Consider the following 19,483-nt stretch of genomic DNA (forward strand, 5'->3'; position numbering starts at 1 on the left):
TGTGTGGCATAATTTGTCTGGTTAACGCACAAAACAAAATGTTCACTGTATCTTGGTACATTTGACTATAACAAACAAGTACCAACACCGAGGCATTTCTGTGGGTGACTTTGCCAAATTAGCTGAAAGCAGCATAATCACCCGTCAAAGACTGCAGAGGAACATAACATTAGAACGAAAGTCCGAAACATTTAACATCACATGGGCAGTCAATAAGGGTAAGACATTTTCAATAAACGGTCGGCCATGAAGGAGTGTTAATGAACAGTAAGAATTTGGGATTCATCTCTGTAGTTTCCCCCTGAACGTTCCATATGGGGGTGGATAAAGTGGTGAAGAAGGCATCCGATTGGGTTACTTCACGGATCAGGGCACAGAGTGTAAAAATTGGGACGTTATATTACACCTTTATGGCATGGTGGCACAGTGATAGAGTTGCTGCCTTACAGCGCTTTCAGCACCAGAGAAGCAGGTTCGATCCCGACTACGGGTGTTGGCTGTACGGAGTTTGTATGTTCTCCCCGTGACCGTGTGGGTTTTCTCTGAGATCTTCGGTATCCTCCAACAGGTTGGGACGTACAGGTTTGTAGGTTAATTGGCTTGGTGTAAATATAAATTGTCCCTAGTGGGTGTAGGGTAGTGTTAATGTGCGGGGATCGCTGGTCGGTGCGGACTCGATGGGCCGCGCTGTATCCCTAAATTAAACTAATCTAATTTAAAATGTTGGCTAAAACGTACATGGAGTTTTGTGCACAGTTCTAATCACCACATTAATGGAAGGATGTGGTTGCATTAGAAGTGTGAAGCAGGGATTCATCAGAATGTCTGAAGATGGGTTTTGGCCCGAAACGTTGCCTATTTCCTTCGCTCCATAGACGCTGCTGCACCCGCTGAGTTTCTCCGCACTTTTTGTCTACCTTCAATTTTCCAGCATCTGCAGTTCCTTCTTAAACATTAGAATGTTCCCTTGTATAGAGGACCAATAATGATAAGCTATTGTGCAGGAAGGAACTGCAGATGCTGGTTTACACCCGAGATAAACACAAAGTGCTGGAGTAACTCAGCGGGACAGGCAGCATCTCTGGAGAGAAGGAATGGGTGACGTTTCAGGTCGAGACCCTTCTTCAGACTCCTTTGGATAGAATGACCCACAAAGCTGGGGTGCAGTGTGAGCTGTGAGGAGGATGCTATGAGGCTGCAGGGTGACTTGGATAGGTTGGGTGAGTGGGCAGATGCATGGCAGATGTGAAGTTATCCACTTTGGTGGCAAGAACAGGAAGGTAGATTGTTATCTGATTGGTGTTAGGAAAAGTGGAGGAGCAACAAGACCTAGGTGTACTTGTGCATCAGTCACTGAAAGTAAGCATGCAGGTACAGCAGGCAGTGAAGAAAGTGAATGAAGTTGGCCTTCATTGCGAGAGGATTTCCGCTTAGGCTCAAGGAGGTCCTGCTACCGTTGTACAGGGCCTTGGTGAGACCGCACCTGGAGTAGGGACAGGGTAATGCAGGAAAAATGTTCCCGATGTTGGAGGTGCAGAACCTGGGGTCACAGTTTAAGAATGAGGGATTGGCCATTAAGGATTGAGATGAGGAAAAACTTTTCAACCCAGAGAGTTGTGAACCTGTGGAATTCTCTGCCACAGAAGGCAGTGGAGGCCAATTCACTGAATGCTTTCAAGAGAGAGTTACAGTAGATTTAGCTTGTAGAGCTAACGTAATCAAGGGATATGGGGGGAAAAGCAGGAACAGGGTACAGGGATCATATTTTATATGATCAGCTATGAAGAAATTGAATGATGGTGCTGGCTCGAAGGGCCGAATGGCCTACTCCTGCACCTATTTTCTATGTTTCTATAAGCTATTGGATAAGCTGAGCTTAATTTTCCCAGAATGAAGGAGGTTGAGGGGGATACCTGATCAAGGTATTTAAAATGATGAGGTATAGATAGCATTGATAGTCAGAGGGTATAGGTTTAAGGTGAGGGGAAGGAGTTTTAAAGAGGATCAGTTCAGTAAAAATAATTTTGTTGCATCATCCATTCCTTCTTTCCAGCGATACTGCCTGTCCCGCTGAGTTACTCCAGCATTTTGAGTCTATCATTGGCAAAATGGTAAGCGTGGATGAGGTGGGCAAAGAGCTCATTGCTGTGCTGTACAACTCTATGCTCTGGATCTGATGTGGGTGTGTGGCTTGATGAGGCTATATCTCCAATAACTATGTTATCAATCCTATTACATGGAGGTTATTGTTTTATTTCGGGCTACATCTCAATTTCAACAAATTTCAACAAAAGAACTTGAAGCTTTGAAATACAATATTGATCCTGCAGCTCTGAAAGATGATATTGCACCCACCTATCATCATCACATAGAAACATAGAAAATAGGTGCAGGAGGAGGCCATTTGGCCCTTCGAGCCAGCACCGCCATTCATTGTGATCATGGCTGATCGTCCCCTATCAATAACCCGTGCCTGCCTTCTCCCCATATCCCTTGACTCCACTAGCCCCTAGAGCTCTATCTAACTCTCTCGACCCAAAACGTCACCCATTCCTTCTCTCCAGAGATGCTGCCTGTCCCGCTGAGTTACTCCAGCATTTTGTGTCTATCCACAATTTACTTCCAGATCTTGGACTGAATCTAAATTGGTCATTTAAGGAATGATGCTTCTGGTCAGACTCACTTCATGCCCTTGCTACAAGCCTCTGTGATTTTACTTTTGTAGATCGGTGAGTGGAGTCTGCAGGGTCTGCCAAGTGATGACTTGTCAGTTCAGAATGGCATCATTGTGACCAAAGCAACCAGATACCCACTTCTCATTGACCCTCAGACACAGGGGAAATCTTGGATCAAGAAGAAGGAACAAAATAATGATCTACAGGTAGAAATGCATCAGCTGTATAAATATGTATTAATCAGCGTGTGAATCACCACAAGAAGCACAACATGAGATACTCTGATTCATGTCATATCTATATTACTAAATCTCTGTTCTTGACCGCTTTTGGCCGTCTGTGCTGCGATTTCCGATAGAACGCCACCACCCACGGCCGTCATTTTTGGCCACCTTGCTCAGAGCCCCCCTCCACCGCATGTGTGCCGAGGATTTTTCCCGCCAATGAAAAATGACAGAGATATTAATGGCGGCAGGGGGGAGAGACTATAAAACCAGGAAGCGGGTGTGCCTCACTCACTCTTCAAGATGGAGGAAGGCAGAGGGTCAAATTTCTCTGAGCTATGAATAACACATGTCTACTCAAATGTGAGTGCCCTTAGTGGTTCTAAAATGCTTGCAAAAAGTGTCTATTGGTTCTAAAATGTTTGCAAAAAGTGTCTATTGGTTCTAAAATGTGTGCAAAAAGAGTCTCTTTTGTTTCGACAATGCTTGCAGAATGTGTCTTTTTTTGGTTCTACAATGTTTGCAAAAAGTGTCTCTTTTGGTTCTACAATGCTTGCAAAAAAATGTCGATTGGTTCTAAAGCTTGCATAAAAATGTCTATTGATTCTAAAGCTTGCAAAAAAATGTTTTGGTTCTAAAGCTTGCAAAAAAAAAGTCTAATTGGTTCTAAAGCTTGCAAAAAATGTCTATTGGTTCTAAAATGCTTGCAAAAAGTGTCTCTATTGGTTCTAAAATGCTTGCAAAAATGTCTATTGGTTCTAAAGCTTGCAAAAAAATGTCTATTGGTTCTAAAGCTTGCAGACAAATGTCTATTGGTTCTAAAGCTTGCAAAAAAACGTCTATTGGTTCTAAAATGCTTGCAGATAGTATCTCTATTGCTTCTAAAGTGTGTGTGCGCATCGTCTGTCTGTGCGTATGTATGAGTTGCTGTGTCTGTGTAAGTGTCTGTGGATGAGTGTGTGAGTGTCTGTGTATGAGTGTGTCTGTGTATGTGTGAGTGTCTGTGTATGTGTGTGAGTGTTTGACTGTGTCTCTGTGTATGAGTGTCTGTATGTGTGTCTGAGTATCTGTGTGTGTCAATGCGTGTGTGTGTGTGGAGAGCCACTAAGAGTGCATGGGAGGGAGATTGAGGGGAGATGGACTGAATGCGTGTGGGGGAGGGGAATGGCTTGGAGCAGAGTGGAGGGGAGAAGGGAAGAGGGGTGACTGAGAGAACTGCCACCACCAGCTGTGAGTGACTGGGCTCCCAGCCCACCAGCCATGAGTAAGTGAAATGCCAGCCCACCAGCTGTAAGTGACTGAAGTGCCAGCCCACCATCCATGACTTAGTAAACTGCGTCCAAAAATCCATTCAGTCCACAATGTCCATACTAGCCCTCTGGAAGCCAGTCCCTTTGACCCACAACACACATACTAGCGCTCCAGACCCCACCCCCCACTGGCCAGCAATATTGGAATTGGTGGAGAGGTGGAATATTGCGTTGGGGGACCAGCCCTCCCGTGTGATGCTGGGACACAACGGGTATAGTTTATTCTCCAATTTTCTCCCCTTTCTTTACAAAAGTTTAGGTTCCAATGGTTGCTTTCACCAGGGATTGGAACACAGTGTATGTGGAACACAGTGTATTTGAATATAAGAGCAGGAGGTTCTACTGCAGTTGTACAGGGCCTTGGTGAGAGGTACCTGGAGTATTGCGTATTGCGTACAGTTTTGATCTCCTAGTCTGAGGAAAGACATTCTTGCCATAGAGGAAGTACAGAGAAGGTTCACCAGACTGATTCCTGGAATGGCAGGACTTTCATATGAAGAAAGACTTGATAGACTTTTTTTTTTTTTTTTTTTTTTAAATATTTTTTTATTATATATACATTTTTTTATAACAAAACAGAACAAAACAAACAAAAAAAAAAAAAAAAAATTAAATAAATAAAAACTGAAAAAGACAGCAGGGAAAAAAGGAAGGAAAAACAAATAATTATAATTAAAAAAAAAAAAAAATTAAAAAAAACAAAGCCGCCAGACATAACAGTATTGGTACAATCCACATGGTGCTACACAGTCATGCATTGCAAAAGCAGGTCACAGGACTACATCACTGCAGATAATATGAAATGATGAAATTATTGGTCTTTGAGATGGTTGATAAATGGTTCCCAAACACTGTTTGGTACCTTGGAGTTGTAGAAGCGTATCCTTTCCATCTGTATGATTATTATCATGTCATTGAGCCATTTTTCGAAGCAGGGGGGTGTAGATGATTTCCAGGCTGTTAGGATCATTTTCTTGGCTGCCACCATACCAAGCATCAGTGCTTGTTGTTCTTCAGACGTGAAGTACAAAGCAGTCTCTGAGCATCCAAAAAGTGCCAGTTCTGGATCAGGGAGAATATCTTTTCCATAGACCCCAGAAAACCACTTAAATATTTTAGACCAGTATATTTGTATATGAGGACAGAGCCAGAAAATATGTGTTAAAGTGTCTTATGAAGAAAGACTGGATAGACTTGACTTGTACTCACTAGAATTTAGAAGATTGAGGGGGGATCTTATAGAAACTTACAAACTTCTTAAGAGGTTGGACAGGCTAGATGCAGGAAGATAATTCCCGATGTTGGGGAAGTCCAGAACTAGGGGTCACAGTTTAAGGATAAGAAGGAAGTCTTTTAGGACCGAGATGCGAAAATCATTTTTTACACAGAGAGTGGTAAATCTGTGGAATTCTCTGCCACAGAAGTTACAGTAGTTGAGGCCAGTTCATTGGCTATATTTAAGAGGGAGTTAGATGTGGCCCTTGTGGCTAAAGGGATCAGGGGGTATGGAGAGAAGGCAAGTATGGGATACTGAGTTGGATGATCAGCCATGATCATATTGAATGGCGGTGCAGGCTCGAAGGGCCGAATGGCCTACTCCTGCACCTATTTTCTATGTTCCTATGAAACAAATTGTGCATCAAATCCATCTTGGACATGTGTTCATTTACTTCTGTCCATTTTAATGGAAGCCACACCTGTTGTGAAATTGGACAGGACACATCTGGTCATGATGCATCTTTGCATGGCTATAATATTTGTGGTGCCATTTAAAAGTGGCATGGTGGTGCAGCTGGTATTGCTATTGCCTTAGACACTAGACAATCGGGTTACATTCTGACCTTGGGTGCTGTCTTTGTGGCGTTTGTACATTCTCCCTGTGATGGCATCACTGCATAGGGTTACTGTTGGTTTGCAGGTTACCTCCCACATCCCGAAGACTTGTGGGTTTATTGGCTACCCCTTGCGCATTGAGGAGTATTAGCATCGGGTGGAGTTGCTGAGGATATGGGGCAGGGAATAAAAATGGTCAGCATTGACTCAACAGATTCCAGGGCCTGTTTAGAGTCATCGAGTTATAGAGTGAAATACAGTGCGGAAACAGAACCTTTGGTCCAACTTGCCCACCACACCAGCCAATATGTCCAAGCTACAATAGTCCCACTAGCCCTCGTTTGCTCCATATCCCTCCAAACCTGTCCTATCCATATACCCGTCTTACTGTTTCTTAAACAATGGGATTGTCCCAGCCTCAACTACCTCCTCTACCAGCTTGTTGCATACACCCACCATCCTTTTTGTGGAAATGGTGAAAAGCAAATCCTTTCTGTGCTGTATTTTTTCTACAACTGTATTGTGGGACAACTTTGAAAAATTTGGTAGGGTTTGATTTCCAACTTCATCTGCCTAAAGGCACCTCAGTTTAACTAACATGAGAGGCAGCAATGTGTTGCATTTACGGCATTTGATTAAGGTAGATTATGGTAGATGCCCTCCTCCCATCAGGGAGGCGGTACAGGAGCCTCAGGTCACGTACTAGTAGGATGAGGAACAGCTTCTACAACAACACAATCACATTGCTGAACTCGGAGTCCCGCCGATAGATTTCTCCGGTCCCTCCGTCCCCATTGTTTAATTATTCTGCATTTTTTTGATTATTCTGTATCTTCTCTCTTTCTATTTTTTTTATTTCTTTATGCACAACTACTACGGACTGACGCAAAACTGCATTTCGTTGTACTCATACTTGTATTTGTGCGATGACATTAAAGTTGAATTGAATTGAATTGAATTGAATTGAATTGAATAGTGAGCGGACATATACGAATTAAGGTGGAGTTATAAACACAGATTCTTTTCATTCCAAAGGTAACATACCTTAATCACAAATATTTTCGCAATCATTTGGAGGACTCCTTGTCACTTGGGCGACCACTGCTTTTGGAAGATGTACAGGAGGAATTGGACCCTGCTTTAGATAACGTATTGGAGAAAAACTTCATCAAAAGTGGGACCACCTACAAGGTGAATTAATTTTGTAGTGTGATTTTGCAATGTTCACAAATTACAACTCATTTCATCTAAAGTGCTACCATGACATAATGATTGTATTCCCACAGCCAGCAATTCTGCCCAGTTCTAATTCCCCTTGAGAAGATGATGGCAAGCCACCTCTTCAACTGCTGCTGGCCTTATGATTGTTGCAGCCCCACAGTGCTATTAACTAGTGTATCCCCTGATTTATTCCCAACAGTGATATAGAGGAGGTGTGCCTTTCTTTAAAAATGGAAGTAGGGAGTTATAGGCTGGTTAGCCTCACATCAGTGCTATAGAAACTATTGGAGAGGACTCTTCAGGATAATATTTACTCCCATTTGGAAAGAATGGGATAATTAGGGACAGTCAACATGGCTCTGTACAGGGCAGGTCGTGTCTTAAGGACCTGCCCCACCAGAATGTGATTGCATGCGTCTAGCGCGACCAAACGGAAGCGGAGTTCACGCAAAGTTTGCGGTAAGTACGCGCTCAGTCTGCGGTAAGTTCACGCTTGACGTAATTTACGTCATACTCACCAATCAGCTGGGAAGGAGGCGGTCCAACTAAATTTGGACGTCGCACGGCGTCGGGCGGTGACGTCAGCATGCAACGCCACACGCTAGGCATACGGCATCAAGACACTGCATACGATGTCAAGACACTGCGTACGCTGTTGAGATGCTGCGTACGCGCTCGCTGCCTCTGTGGGCCGACAGGCCATTGGCACGCAGAATTTTCGGAGTGCGGGATTTTCTGAGCCCCGCACGATATCGGGACCAGCCCCGCACAACTCCATACGCCTCCGTGTTTCGAAGTGGGACCGGCCCCGCATGGCCATACGCCTCAAGCGACCACGTTTGGTCACGCTAGACGCATGCAATCGCATGCTGGTGGGACAGGCCCTTTACTAACTTGATTTGAGTTTTTTGAGGAGGTGACAAAGGTGATCGCTGACTGTAGGATGATGGATGTTGTTGACATTTATTTTAGTAGGGCGTTTGAGAAAGTCCCCATTGTGGGCTGGTCCAGAAGATTAAGGTGCATGGGATTGACAGTGACTTGGTCGTATGGATTCAGAATAGGCTTGCTGAAAGAAGATTTGTGGTGGAAAGCAATATTCAGGCTGGTGGACTGTAATCAGTAGAGTTAGGCAGGGATCTGTGCTGGGATCTCTGCTGTTTGTGAATATATATATATATATATATATATGTGTGTGTATATATATATATGTGTGAATGTATATATATATATATATATATAATATATATATATATGTGTGTATATATGTGTGTGTGTGTGTGTATGAGTATATATATATGTATGAGTATATATATATATATATATATGTATGTGTATATATATGTATATATATATATATGTGTATATATGTGTGTGTGTATGTGTGTGTATATATATATATATATGTATATGTGTATATGTGTGTATGTATATATATATGTATATATATGTGTATATATATATGTATATATATGTATGTATATATATGTATGTATATGTATGTATATATATGTATATATATATGTGTATATATATATGTATGTGTATATGTATGTATATGTATATAAAACCAACCTACATTTATGGCCAATCCATTGCTATCTATATTATTAAAACTCTGTCTTTGACAGGTTTTGGCTTTCTGTGCTGCGGTTTCCGAGAGTATGCCGCCACCTACGGCCGTCAATTTTGGCCACCTCGCTCAGAGCCCCCCTCCGCTGCATGTGTGCCGAGGATTTTTCCCGTCGTTGAAAATTGACAGAGATATTAATGTTTTTACAACATTCCCCATTCTCTCTGCTGCCCCTGCTGGAGGGAGGGGGAGGGACTATAAAACCAGGAAGTGGTGTGCCTCAATCAGTCTCTGCAAGTGGTGTGCCTCAATCAAAGTGGTGTGCCTCAATCAGTCTCTGCAAGTGGTGTGCCTCAATCAGTCTCTGCAAGTGGTGTGCCTCAATCAGAGCTTTGAATGAAACTGACAAATGTCTACAGTACTGTGAGTAACCTTAATTTGGTTTAAAAATGAAAATATGGTTACAGTAAAAAAAAAAGCACTGCCTGCAAATGGTTGTTTGGGTTTGGGTTGAAGTAAAACGGCACTCTCTCACCCCCCTCCCCCTCCTCACCTCACCCCCCCCCCCTCTCCGATTCTCCCCCCCCCTTCCCCTCCCCCCTCCTCCATCTCCTCTCCCCCCCTCCCCCCCCCTCTCTCTCCCCACCCCCCCTCCCCCCCCTCCCCCTCTCCCCCCTCCCTCTCCTCTCCCCCCTCCCTCTCCTCTCTCCCCCCTCCTCCTCTCAATTCTCCCCTCTCTCCCCCTCTCCCTCTCTCCCCGTCTCTCCCTCTCTCTCCCTCTCTCTCCCCCTCCCTCCACCCCCCCCCCTCCCCCCCCCCCTCCCTCCCTCCCTCCCCCCCCCTCCCCCTCCCCCCTCTCCTCCCCCCCTCTCCCCCTCCCCTCCCCCCCTCCTCCTCCCCCCCTCCTCCTCCCCCTCTTCCTCCTCCCTCTCTCTCTCGCTCCCCCTCTCTCCTCCCCCCCTCTCTCAATCTCCCCCCTCTCCTCTCCCCCCTCTTCTTCCCCCCCCTCTCCTCTCCTCTCCCCCTCTCCTCTCCCCCCTCTCCTCCCCCTCTCCCCCTCTTCTACTCCACTATCCTCCCCCTTTCCTCCTCTCCTCCCTCCTCTCCTCCTCTCCTCTCCCCCTCCCCCTCTCCTCCCCCTCTCCCTCTCCTCTCCCCCTCCCTCTCACCTCTCCCCCTCCCTCTCCCCTCTCCCCCTCCTCTCCTCCTCCCCTCCCTCTCCTCTCCCCCTGCGCCTCTCCTCTCCCCTCCCCCCCCCCTCCTCTCCCCCTCCTTCTCCTCTCCCCGTCCCTCTCCTCTCCCCCCCTCCCTCTCCTCTCCCCGCCCTCTCTCTCTCCCCTCCCCCTCCTTCCCCCTCCTCCCTCCCTCCTCTCCCCCTCCTCCCCCCCCCTCTCCCCCCTTATCCCCCCCCCTCCTCCCCCTCTCCCCCTCTCTCCCCCCCCTCTCCTCTCCCTACCCTCCCTCTCCTCTCCCCCCCTCCCCTCCCTCCTCTCTCCTCCCCCCCTCTCCTCTCCTCTCCCCCCCTCCTCTCCTCTCCCCCCCCCTCCCTCTCCTCTCCCCCCCCTTCCCTCTCCTCTCCCCCCCTCCCTCCTCCTCCTCTCCTCCCCTCTCCTCCTCTCCTAGCTCCTCCCCCCCCCCTCTCCCCCCTCCCCTCTCCCCCTCCCCTCTTCCCCCTCCCCCCTCTCTCCCCCTCCCCTCTTCCCCCTCTCCTCTTCCCCCTCTCCTCTTCCCCCTCTCCTCTATAGCCCCCCTCTCCTCTCCCCCTCTCCTCTTCCCCCTCTCCTCTTCCTCCCCTCTCTGCTCTACCGCTCTCCTCTCCTCCCCCCCTCTCCTCCCCCTCTCCTCCTCTCCCACCCCTCCCTCTCCTCGCCCCCCCCTCCTCTCCCACCCCTCCCTCTCCTCTCCCCCTCCTCCCTCCTCTCTCTCCTCCTCTCCTCTCTCCCCGCTCTCCTCTCCCCGCTCTCCTCTCCCCGCTCTCCTCTCCCCCGCTCTCCTGAGGTTGTAGGAGGTCGTGGAGGTCGTAGGAGGTCTTGGCGAGTCAACGCGACCTTGACATTTTTATCAACCCGTCTAGGGTCTTCTAAACTCATGGATTAGGTCGTCCATGTGGGACAGGCCCTTTAGATAGGGTAGACAATCAGAACTATTTTCCCAGGATGGAAAATCAAACACTAGTGGACAGGGCTTTAAGGTGAAAGGGGCAAAGTTTAAAGGAGATGTGTGGGGCAACTTGTTTTACACAGATGGTGGTGATTGCCTGGAATGTGCTGACAGAGGCAGCCATACGTTAGTGGCATTTAAAAGACTTTTGGATAGGCATATGAATATGCAGGAAATAACGGGATATGGATTATGTGTATGTGGATAAGTGATCTTAACAACCTGGTTGGCACATGTTCTTGTGCTGTCCTGTTCTATGTTCTTGTTAAATGTGATACATTTCGAGTAAGGATGATGAATGATTTGGAATATTTGGAGGTGGCTTTTATTTCCATGTGACCTGCCTTTGTCTCTTATAAAGAGCACAGGTTGTGATGTAATGCTTACAGTAAGTGACCTGTCCAAATTGTGGCTGTGATACACCTTGCTGTTTAGTGTGAGTAGCTGTGGTGCCAAAAAGCATTCGCAGCTTAGTTACAAATGGCATCACATTAGCAATCATTGGAGAAATGGAAAACCTTTGGGTCCTTTTATCAGATTGCTGAGGCATGATAGTAACGACATTAAGAGACGTTCCCACTACCAGCCTTAAATAGCCAACATTTATTAAAAAGAAAATCAATTATTGTTGTCAGTTGTCTTATGTAAGGGAACATTAAGGTTTAGCTGCTCAAGTCTGTTCAAGGCTCACACTCCAATTATAACAATAATTCCAAGCTTGCTTGAAATTGTATAACAACCTGGGGATGATGTTTGCAAACTTCAAGGTGTAGAGAACCAGCTTGATTCCATCTTATCCCACCCCCCCCCCCCCCCCCCTTGTCCAGTTCCTTTTGACCTACATCCAAGACACCTCACCCGCCCTTTAACTCTTCAATAACTTCCAATTTCCTGGCCCCCATTGCCTCATCGTTACCATGGACGTCGAGTCACTTTACACCTCCAACCACCACCAGGCAGATGTGAAGACCTCTGGTTCACCCTTGAACAGTGGCCCAATCAATGTTCCTCCACCAACATTCACCTTTCACCTGATGGAACTCGTCCTCGCCCACAACAAGTTCTCCTTTGATTCCTCTCACTTTCTCCACAGTAAAGGTGTAGCCTTGGGCACTTGTATGGGCCCCAACTATGCCTGCCTTGTTGTCGGTTATGTTGAATAGTCCTTGTTCCAAATGTGCACTGGTCCCATCCCCCAACTCTTTCTCCAATACATCGACGACTACATTGGGGCTGCCTCCTGCATTGGGGCTGCCTCCTGCATTGGGGCTGCCTCCTGCATTGGGGCTGACCCCTGCATTGGGGCTGCCTCCTGCATTGGGGCTGCCTCCTGCATTGGGGCTGCCTCCTGCATTGGGGCTGCCTCCTGCATTGGGGCTGCCTCCTGCATTGGGGCTGCCTCCTGCATGCATGCAGAACTCCGTGATATTATTTACTTTACCACTAACTTTCATACTGCACCCAAATTCGCTTGGACTATCTCTAACAACTCTCTCTCTCCTTCCTCGATCTCTGTCTCCATCACAGAGGACAGACTATTGATTGATCTGTATGACAAACCCACCCACTCCCATAGTTATCAGGACTACACTATACCTCCCACACTGCTTCTTGCTAAGATGCTATCGCCTACTCTCGATATCTCCGTCGCCGCTGGTTATGCTCCTAAGCTGCGGCTTTCCAATCTAGGACATCCGAGATGCTCTTGTCCTTTTGTAAATGTGGTTTCCCCCCCTGCTGTCATAGATAGATCCCTCAACCGCGTCTCCTCTTTGTCCCGTAGTGGAGCTCTCACCGCCCCTCCCCCCAGATGCTCCATGGATGGAGTTCCCCTGGTCCACATCTTTCATTGCACCTGTAAAACCAAGGAACTGATTGTTGACTTTGGAGGAAGGTCGCGGAGCGACAAATCTGACTTCATTGATGTGACAGTGGTGGAGAGAGTCAAAAATGTCTAATTCCTGTGCATGCATATCTCTGAACATCTGTCCTGGACCCAGCACATTGATGCAATCAGAAAAAAAGCCCATCAAAGCATCTATGGTATGTCAACGAATACTCCCTAGAGCTCCTACAGGTGTACAGTAGAGAGCATCATGGACTGGCTTTCAACCTGAATGCCCAGGAACAAAGAACATTGTTGTAAAAACTGCCCAGTCCATCATAGGTTACAGGAGTCGCTGCCTCAAATATATGTATGTGTATGTATATATGTATATGTGTATGTATATACGTGTATATGTGTGTATATATGTATGTGTATGTATGTGTATGTATGTATATGTATATATGTATGTATACATATGTATATGTGTATATGTGTATATGTGTATATTTATGTGTATGTATATGTATATATGTGTATATATGTATGTATATGTGTATGTATGTGTATATGTGTTTATGTATGTACTTTTATATAATTTTATATACTTTTATATATTTATCTTGTCTATCATATTGTTTACTGAGTACTATGTTTACATATTCTGTTGTGGTGCTACAAGTAAGGATTTCATCCTATTTGGGGCATTTGACAATAAAACACTCTTGACTCCTAATTTTAGGTAACTACGTAATCCTTCCCCTCTCTCGTCTTCCCTATAAATGCACACTTCTGTCTATCCCTCCCTCATCTCTGTGGACCCACCTGGACTTGGACCTATTTTCTCCTCTCTACCACACCCCGCCCCCTACCCCGCACTAACATCAGTGTGAAGAAGGGTCCCGACCAAAAGGTCCCCTGGCCATGTTCTCCTGAGATTCCGCCTGACCTACTGAGTTACTCCAACACTATGGACTCCTAGGTGTGTCTAATGTAAACGTTTGCATCCAGAATTTGACAAAACTCGCAAAAACCTGTGATTTTCATACCTGTAACTGAGCTCTCACCCTCTCCACAAAAGATGCTGAATTTATGGCCATCGTTGATGAGGCCACAGATTTCTGATGAGATACACTTATGCTGCTATGTTTTGAACTGCTGGATCAAAACATTTATGAAATTCCGGATTATAGCACAATAGAATTTCTCAGAGATGTCCATACAGACAAAACATCTTCCAATTGGACTATTACCATCTTCCAGCTCCCAGAATCATAGACATACAGTCACACAGCATAGAAACAGGGATTTTGGCCCGACTTGCCCATGCTGACCAAGATGCCCCATCTACACTCGTCCCACCTGCACACGTTTGCCCCGTAAACCTCTAAACCTTTCCGACACATGTACCTGTTCAAATGCCGTTTAAATGGTGTTGTAATACCATTAAATACTTTCAGTCCATAACTAGTTCGCCAAATGGAGAAGAAGAATGATTAACATTCCTGAAGAACTGCCCCTGGTAAAGATTGAACTTGCACCATGAAGGGAGGGATAGGATGGTATAGCAGAGAGTCAAAATATTAGTCATAGGGTCATAGAGTCATACAGCATAGAAACAGACCTTTCAGTCCAACTCATCCAAGCTCCGCAAGTCCATTTGCCCGTGATTGGCCCATATCCCTCCAAACCTTTCCTATCCATGTACCTGTGCAAGTGTCTTTTAAATGCTGTTACAGTATGTGCCTCAACTACCTCTTCCGACAAGCTCACTCCTTATACCCGCAATCCTCTGTGAAAAAGTTGCCCCTCAGGTTTGTGTAAAATCTTGCCCCACTCACCTTAAACATAGGTCATCTATACACGGTAAATGGCTCAATTGTAATCATGTATTGTCTTTCTGCTGACTGGTTAGCACACAACAAAAGCTTTTCACTGTAGCTCGGTACACGTGACAATAAACTAAACTGAACTAATCTGTTTTTTTTAATTCCCGTACCTTAGGTAAAAGACTCTGTGCATTTACCCAGTCTTTTCCCCTTATAATTTAACACACTAATTGTGGTTTGTTTTTCTGCAGGTGAAAGTGGGAGATAAAGAAACTGATGTGATGACTGGATTCATGTTGTATATTACCACAAAGCTTCCAAACCCTGCCTACACTCCAGAGATTAGTGCCAAGACATCTATCATTGACTTCACTGTGACCATTAAGGGTCTTGAGAATCAACTGCTTGGCCGAGTCATCCTGACGGAGAAACAGGTAATCTCAGAAACTCCTCCGAACCTTGAGTCATGGACACTGGGACAATATTTGAAACTGCCAAGCTAATGCAGGTAGCAGTGGCTAATGAATCTAGAGACATCATTCCTCCACATCCACTACTTTAGTATAACTATTACTGATATGAATGGAATATAGAAGTGTGGGTAGCTCTTTCTTCAGGTTGTTCAGATTCTAACATAAATAGAATCACAGAAAAGGGTACTTTGGCCCTCGTTCTCCACCTCTGGTAAAAGACTGTGTGTGTTTACCCTGTCTTTTCCCTTCGTGATTTTACACATGTGATCCATGATGATCTTGAACCCACCTACGGTGATCCTATTCACCTGCATTAAGCCTGTGTCCCTCTATGCCTTTCCTATCCAAGCACCTGTCCAACTTCCTTTTCAACATTGATATTGCAACCGTGTCTACAGTGGCACGGTGGTAGAGTTGCTGCCTTACAGCGCCAGACACCCAGTTTTGATCCTGACTGTGGGTGCTATCTGTACGGAGTTTGACCACGGGTTTTAGAAACACAGGAACATAGAAAATAGGTGCAGGAGTAGGCCATTTGGCCCTTCGAGCAAGCACCGCCATTCATTGTGAACATGGCTGATCATCTACAATCAGTACCCCGTTCCTGCCTTCTCCCCATATCCCTTGATTCCACTAGCCCTTAGAGCTCAATCTAACTCTCTTTTAAATTCATCCAGTGAATTGGCCGCCACTGCCTTTTGTGGTAGAGAATTCTACAATTTCACAACTCTCTGGGTGAAAACGTTTTTTTCTCACCTCAGTTCTAAATGGCCTCCTCTTTATTCTTAGACTGTGGCCCCTGGTTCTGGACTCCCCCAACATTGGGAAAATCTTTCCTGCATCTAGCTTGTCCAGTCTTTTTATAATTTATACATTTCTATAAGATCCCCTCTCAGGTTTTCTCTAGGTGCTCCAGTTTCCTCTCACACTTCAAAGATGTACAGGTTTGTAGGTTAATTGGCTTCTGTAAATTGTAAATTGTCCCTCGTGTGTCGGGTAGTGCTGGTGTACGGGGTGAATGCTGGTCAGCATAGACTCGGTGGGCTGAAGGGCCTGTTTCCACACTGTGTCTCCAAAGTCTAAAGTTTAGTCACCTCCTCTGTTTAGCTCATTATACATAACCACCATACTCAAAACCTACTCATCAGATCTCCATTAAATGTCTCCCTCTTACCTCAAACCTGTGCCCAATCATCTAAATCTACCCTGCCTTGGGGGCAAATACTCTGACTATCCAATTGATGCCCATCATCTATCTATCTATCTATCTATCTATCTATCTATCTATCTATCTATCTATCTATCTATCTATCTATCTATCTATCTATCTATCTATCTATCTTTAAAACTCTGGCCCCATCCGACTGACTGCCGACCGGCGCCCTTCCTGCCTTTCGATTCGTGCCCGATACTCGCAGATGTCCAATCGGAATGGCCGATGCTCGCAGATGTCCAATTGGAATGGATTCATTTGCATGTACGGCTGCCGGCTGCATTTCTTCCTTTGATTCATTGCCACGCCCAATCCAGATGCTCAATCTCCGAGGTATTTTCCATTTCGGTAGAGATTTTGCTTTTCTTTCTAAGTATCTACTCCTCCTTTCATTTCGTCGTGTTGAAGTACACGTTTTTAATCAAATCCTTCTCCCCCCCCCCCCCCACCCCCAAGTATTTCAAAAATAAACAGGCTTCTCCATTTACATGTCAGCTTCCAACACACTTCGAAACAAAGTTGCAAGACAGGAACACTGAACTTTTCACTGCTGCAGCAGGCAGGGGAGGTGCCATTGGATTTTTTTTTAAAGAAGCAGGGCAGTGCTGGAATCTTACTTTTGAGAACGGCTTCAGTTCCATTGGAGGAGACGGGTGCATGGTGGAATATTGGGTTGGGGGATCACACCATTGGGGGAGCAGACCCAACGGGTCTGCACTTGGTCTAGTAACTTTATAAATGTCAAACTGGGTATTTTACATTCCGGTGAAAATAATGGCCACCAACCTAATTGTTCCTTATAATGATGGCTTTAGGCCATCGTCCTGGCAATGTCCTGGCGAATCCCTTCTGCACTCTCTTTTGTCACCACGTCATGTAGTGTGGTGTTCAGAATAATCTGTGCGGACTAACCAGCTGCATTCAATGTCCTGGCCTATGAAGGCAACATACCATTAGGATGTAACTTTATTCCCTGGAGCGCAGGAGGATAAGGGGTGATCTTATAGAGGTGTATAAAATCATGAGATTAATAGATCGGGTAGATGCAAATTCTCTTTCCCAGAGTAGGTAAATCGAGGACCAGAGGACATAGGGGAAAAGATTTACATTGAAACATAAGAAAATAGGTGCAGGAGTAGGCCATTCGGCCCTTCGAGCCAGCACCACCATTCAATATGATCATGGCTGATCATCCAAAAACAGTACCCCGCTCTTGCCTTTTCCCCATATCCCTTGATTCCTTTAGCCCTAAGAGATAAATCTAACTCTCTTGAAAGCATCTAATGAATTGGCCTCCACAGCCATCTGTGGCAGAGAATTCCACAGATTCACAATTCTGGGTGAAGAGGTTTTTCTTAATTTCAGTCCTAAATGGCCTCCCCCTTATTCTTAAACAGTGAACCCTGGTTCTGGACTCCCTTAACATCGGGAACATTTTCCCTGTATCTAGCTTGTCCAATCCTTTAAAAATGTATTATGTTTCTCCAAGATATCCTCTCATCTTTCTAAATTCCAGTGAATGCAGGCCCAGTCGACCCATTCTTTCATCATATGTCAGTCCCGCCATCCCGGGAATTAACCTGGTGAACCTACGCTGCACTCCCTCAATAGCAATAATGTCCTTCCTCAAATTAGGAGACCAAAATTGCACACAATACTCCAGGTGCGGTCTCACCAGGGCAACTGCAATAGGATCTCCTTGCTCCCTAAACTCAAATCCTCTTGCAATGAAGACCAACATCCCATTAGCTTTTTTCACTGCCTACTGCACTTGCATGATTATTTTCAGTGACTGATGTACAGGCACACCCAGGCCTCGTTGCACCTTCCCTTTTCTAATTTGACACCATTCTGATAATAGTCTGCCTTCCTGTTCTTGCCACCTAAGTGGATAACCTCACATTTATCCACATTATACTGCATCTGCCATGCATCAACCCACTCACCCAACCTATCCAAGTCACCCTGCAGCCTCATAGCATCCTCCTCACAGCTCACACTGCCACCCAGCTTTGTGTCATCTGCAAAGTTGGAGATGTCACATTTAATTCCCTAGTCTAATTCATTAATATATATTGTAAATAACTGGGGTCCCAGCACCGAGCCTTGCGGCACCCCACTAGTCACTGCCTGCCATTCTGAAAAGGACCCGTTAATTCCTACTTTTTGCTTCCTGTCTGCCAACCAGTTTTCTATCCATGTCAATACCCTACACCCAATACCAGATGCTCCAATTTGGCACATTAGTCTCTTGTCTGGGATCTTATCAAAGGTTTTTTGAAAGTGCAGATACACTACATCCACTGGCTCTCCCTTATCCATTCTACTTGTTACATCCTCAAAAAATTCCAGAAGATTAGTCAAGCTTGATTTCCCCTTCAGAAATCCACGCTGACTTTGACTGATCCTGTCACTGCTTTCCAAATGCGCTGCTATAACATCTTTAACAACCAACTCAAGCATCATCTATTAATATATAAAACTCAAATCCATCCGTCCGCCTGCAGTACGGATCCCTTCCTGCCTTTTGATTCGTTGACGGCTGCTCCTTCCTATCAGCTTCCAACACACTTCGAAACAAAGTTGCAAGACAGGAACACTGAACTTTTCACTGCTGCAGCAGGCAGGGGAGGTGCAATTGAGGGAGGCAGGGGAGTGCTGGAAACTTACATTTGGCAACGGCTTCAGTTCCATTGGAGGAGACGGGTGCATGGTGGAATATTGGGTTGGGGGAATCACACCATTGGGGGAGCAGACCCAACGGGTCTGCACTTGGTCTAGCCCCCACTAAAGCTAACTGGTCAATACTTTCCCGTTTTCTCTCTCCCTCCTTTCTTAAAAAGTGGGGTTACATTGGCTACCCTCCAGCCCACAGGAACTGACCCAGAGTCAAGAGAACATTGGAAAATGATCACCAATGCATCCACGATTTCTAGGGCCACCACCTTGAGTGGGATGCAGACCATCAGGCCCTGGGGATTTATCTGCTTTCAGTCCCAACAGTTTGCCGAACACCATTTCCTGATTAATGTGGATTCCCTTCATTTCCTCCCTCATGCTAGATCCATGGTCCTCTAGTATTTCTGGGAGATTGTTTGTGTCTTCCTTAGTGACGACAGAACCAAAGTCCTCGTTTACCTGTTCTGC

The 19,483-nt window shown here is 45.7% G+C and overlaps 1 protein-coding gene across 1 annotated transcript in view; it reads left to right on the forward strand.

Annotated features, from left to right (window-relative positions):
* The window catches only part of LOC129697689 (dynein axonemal heavy chain 8-like), a 474,747-nt gene that overhangs the window by 368,158 nt on the left and 87,106 nt on the right, over window positions 1-19,483 (forward strand). The window contains exons 75-77 of the mRNA XM_055636398.1: window positions 2,726-2,881; window positions 7,078-7,233; window positions 14,902-15,084. Of these exons, the coding sequence (XP_055492373.1) occupies window positions 2,726-2,881; window positions 7,078-7,233; window positions 14,902-15,084 (495 nt within the window). The remainder of the gene's footprint in view (window positions 1-2,725; window positions 2,882-7,077; window positions 7,234-14,901; window positions 15,085-19,483) is intronic.

This window comes from Leucoraja erinacea, chromosome 5 (genome assembly GCF_028641065.1).
Source record: "Leucoraja erinacea ecotype New England chromosome 5, Leri_hhj_1, whole genome shotgun sequence".
NCBI classification, from domain to species: domain Eukaryota; kingdom Metazoa; phylum Chordata; class Chondrichthyes; order Rajiformes; family Rajidae; genus Leucoraja; species Leucoraja erinaceus.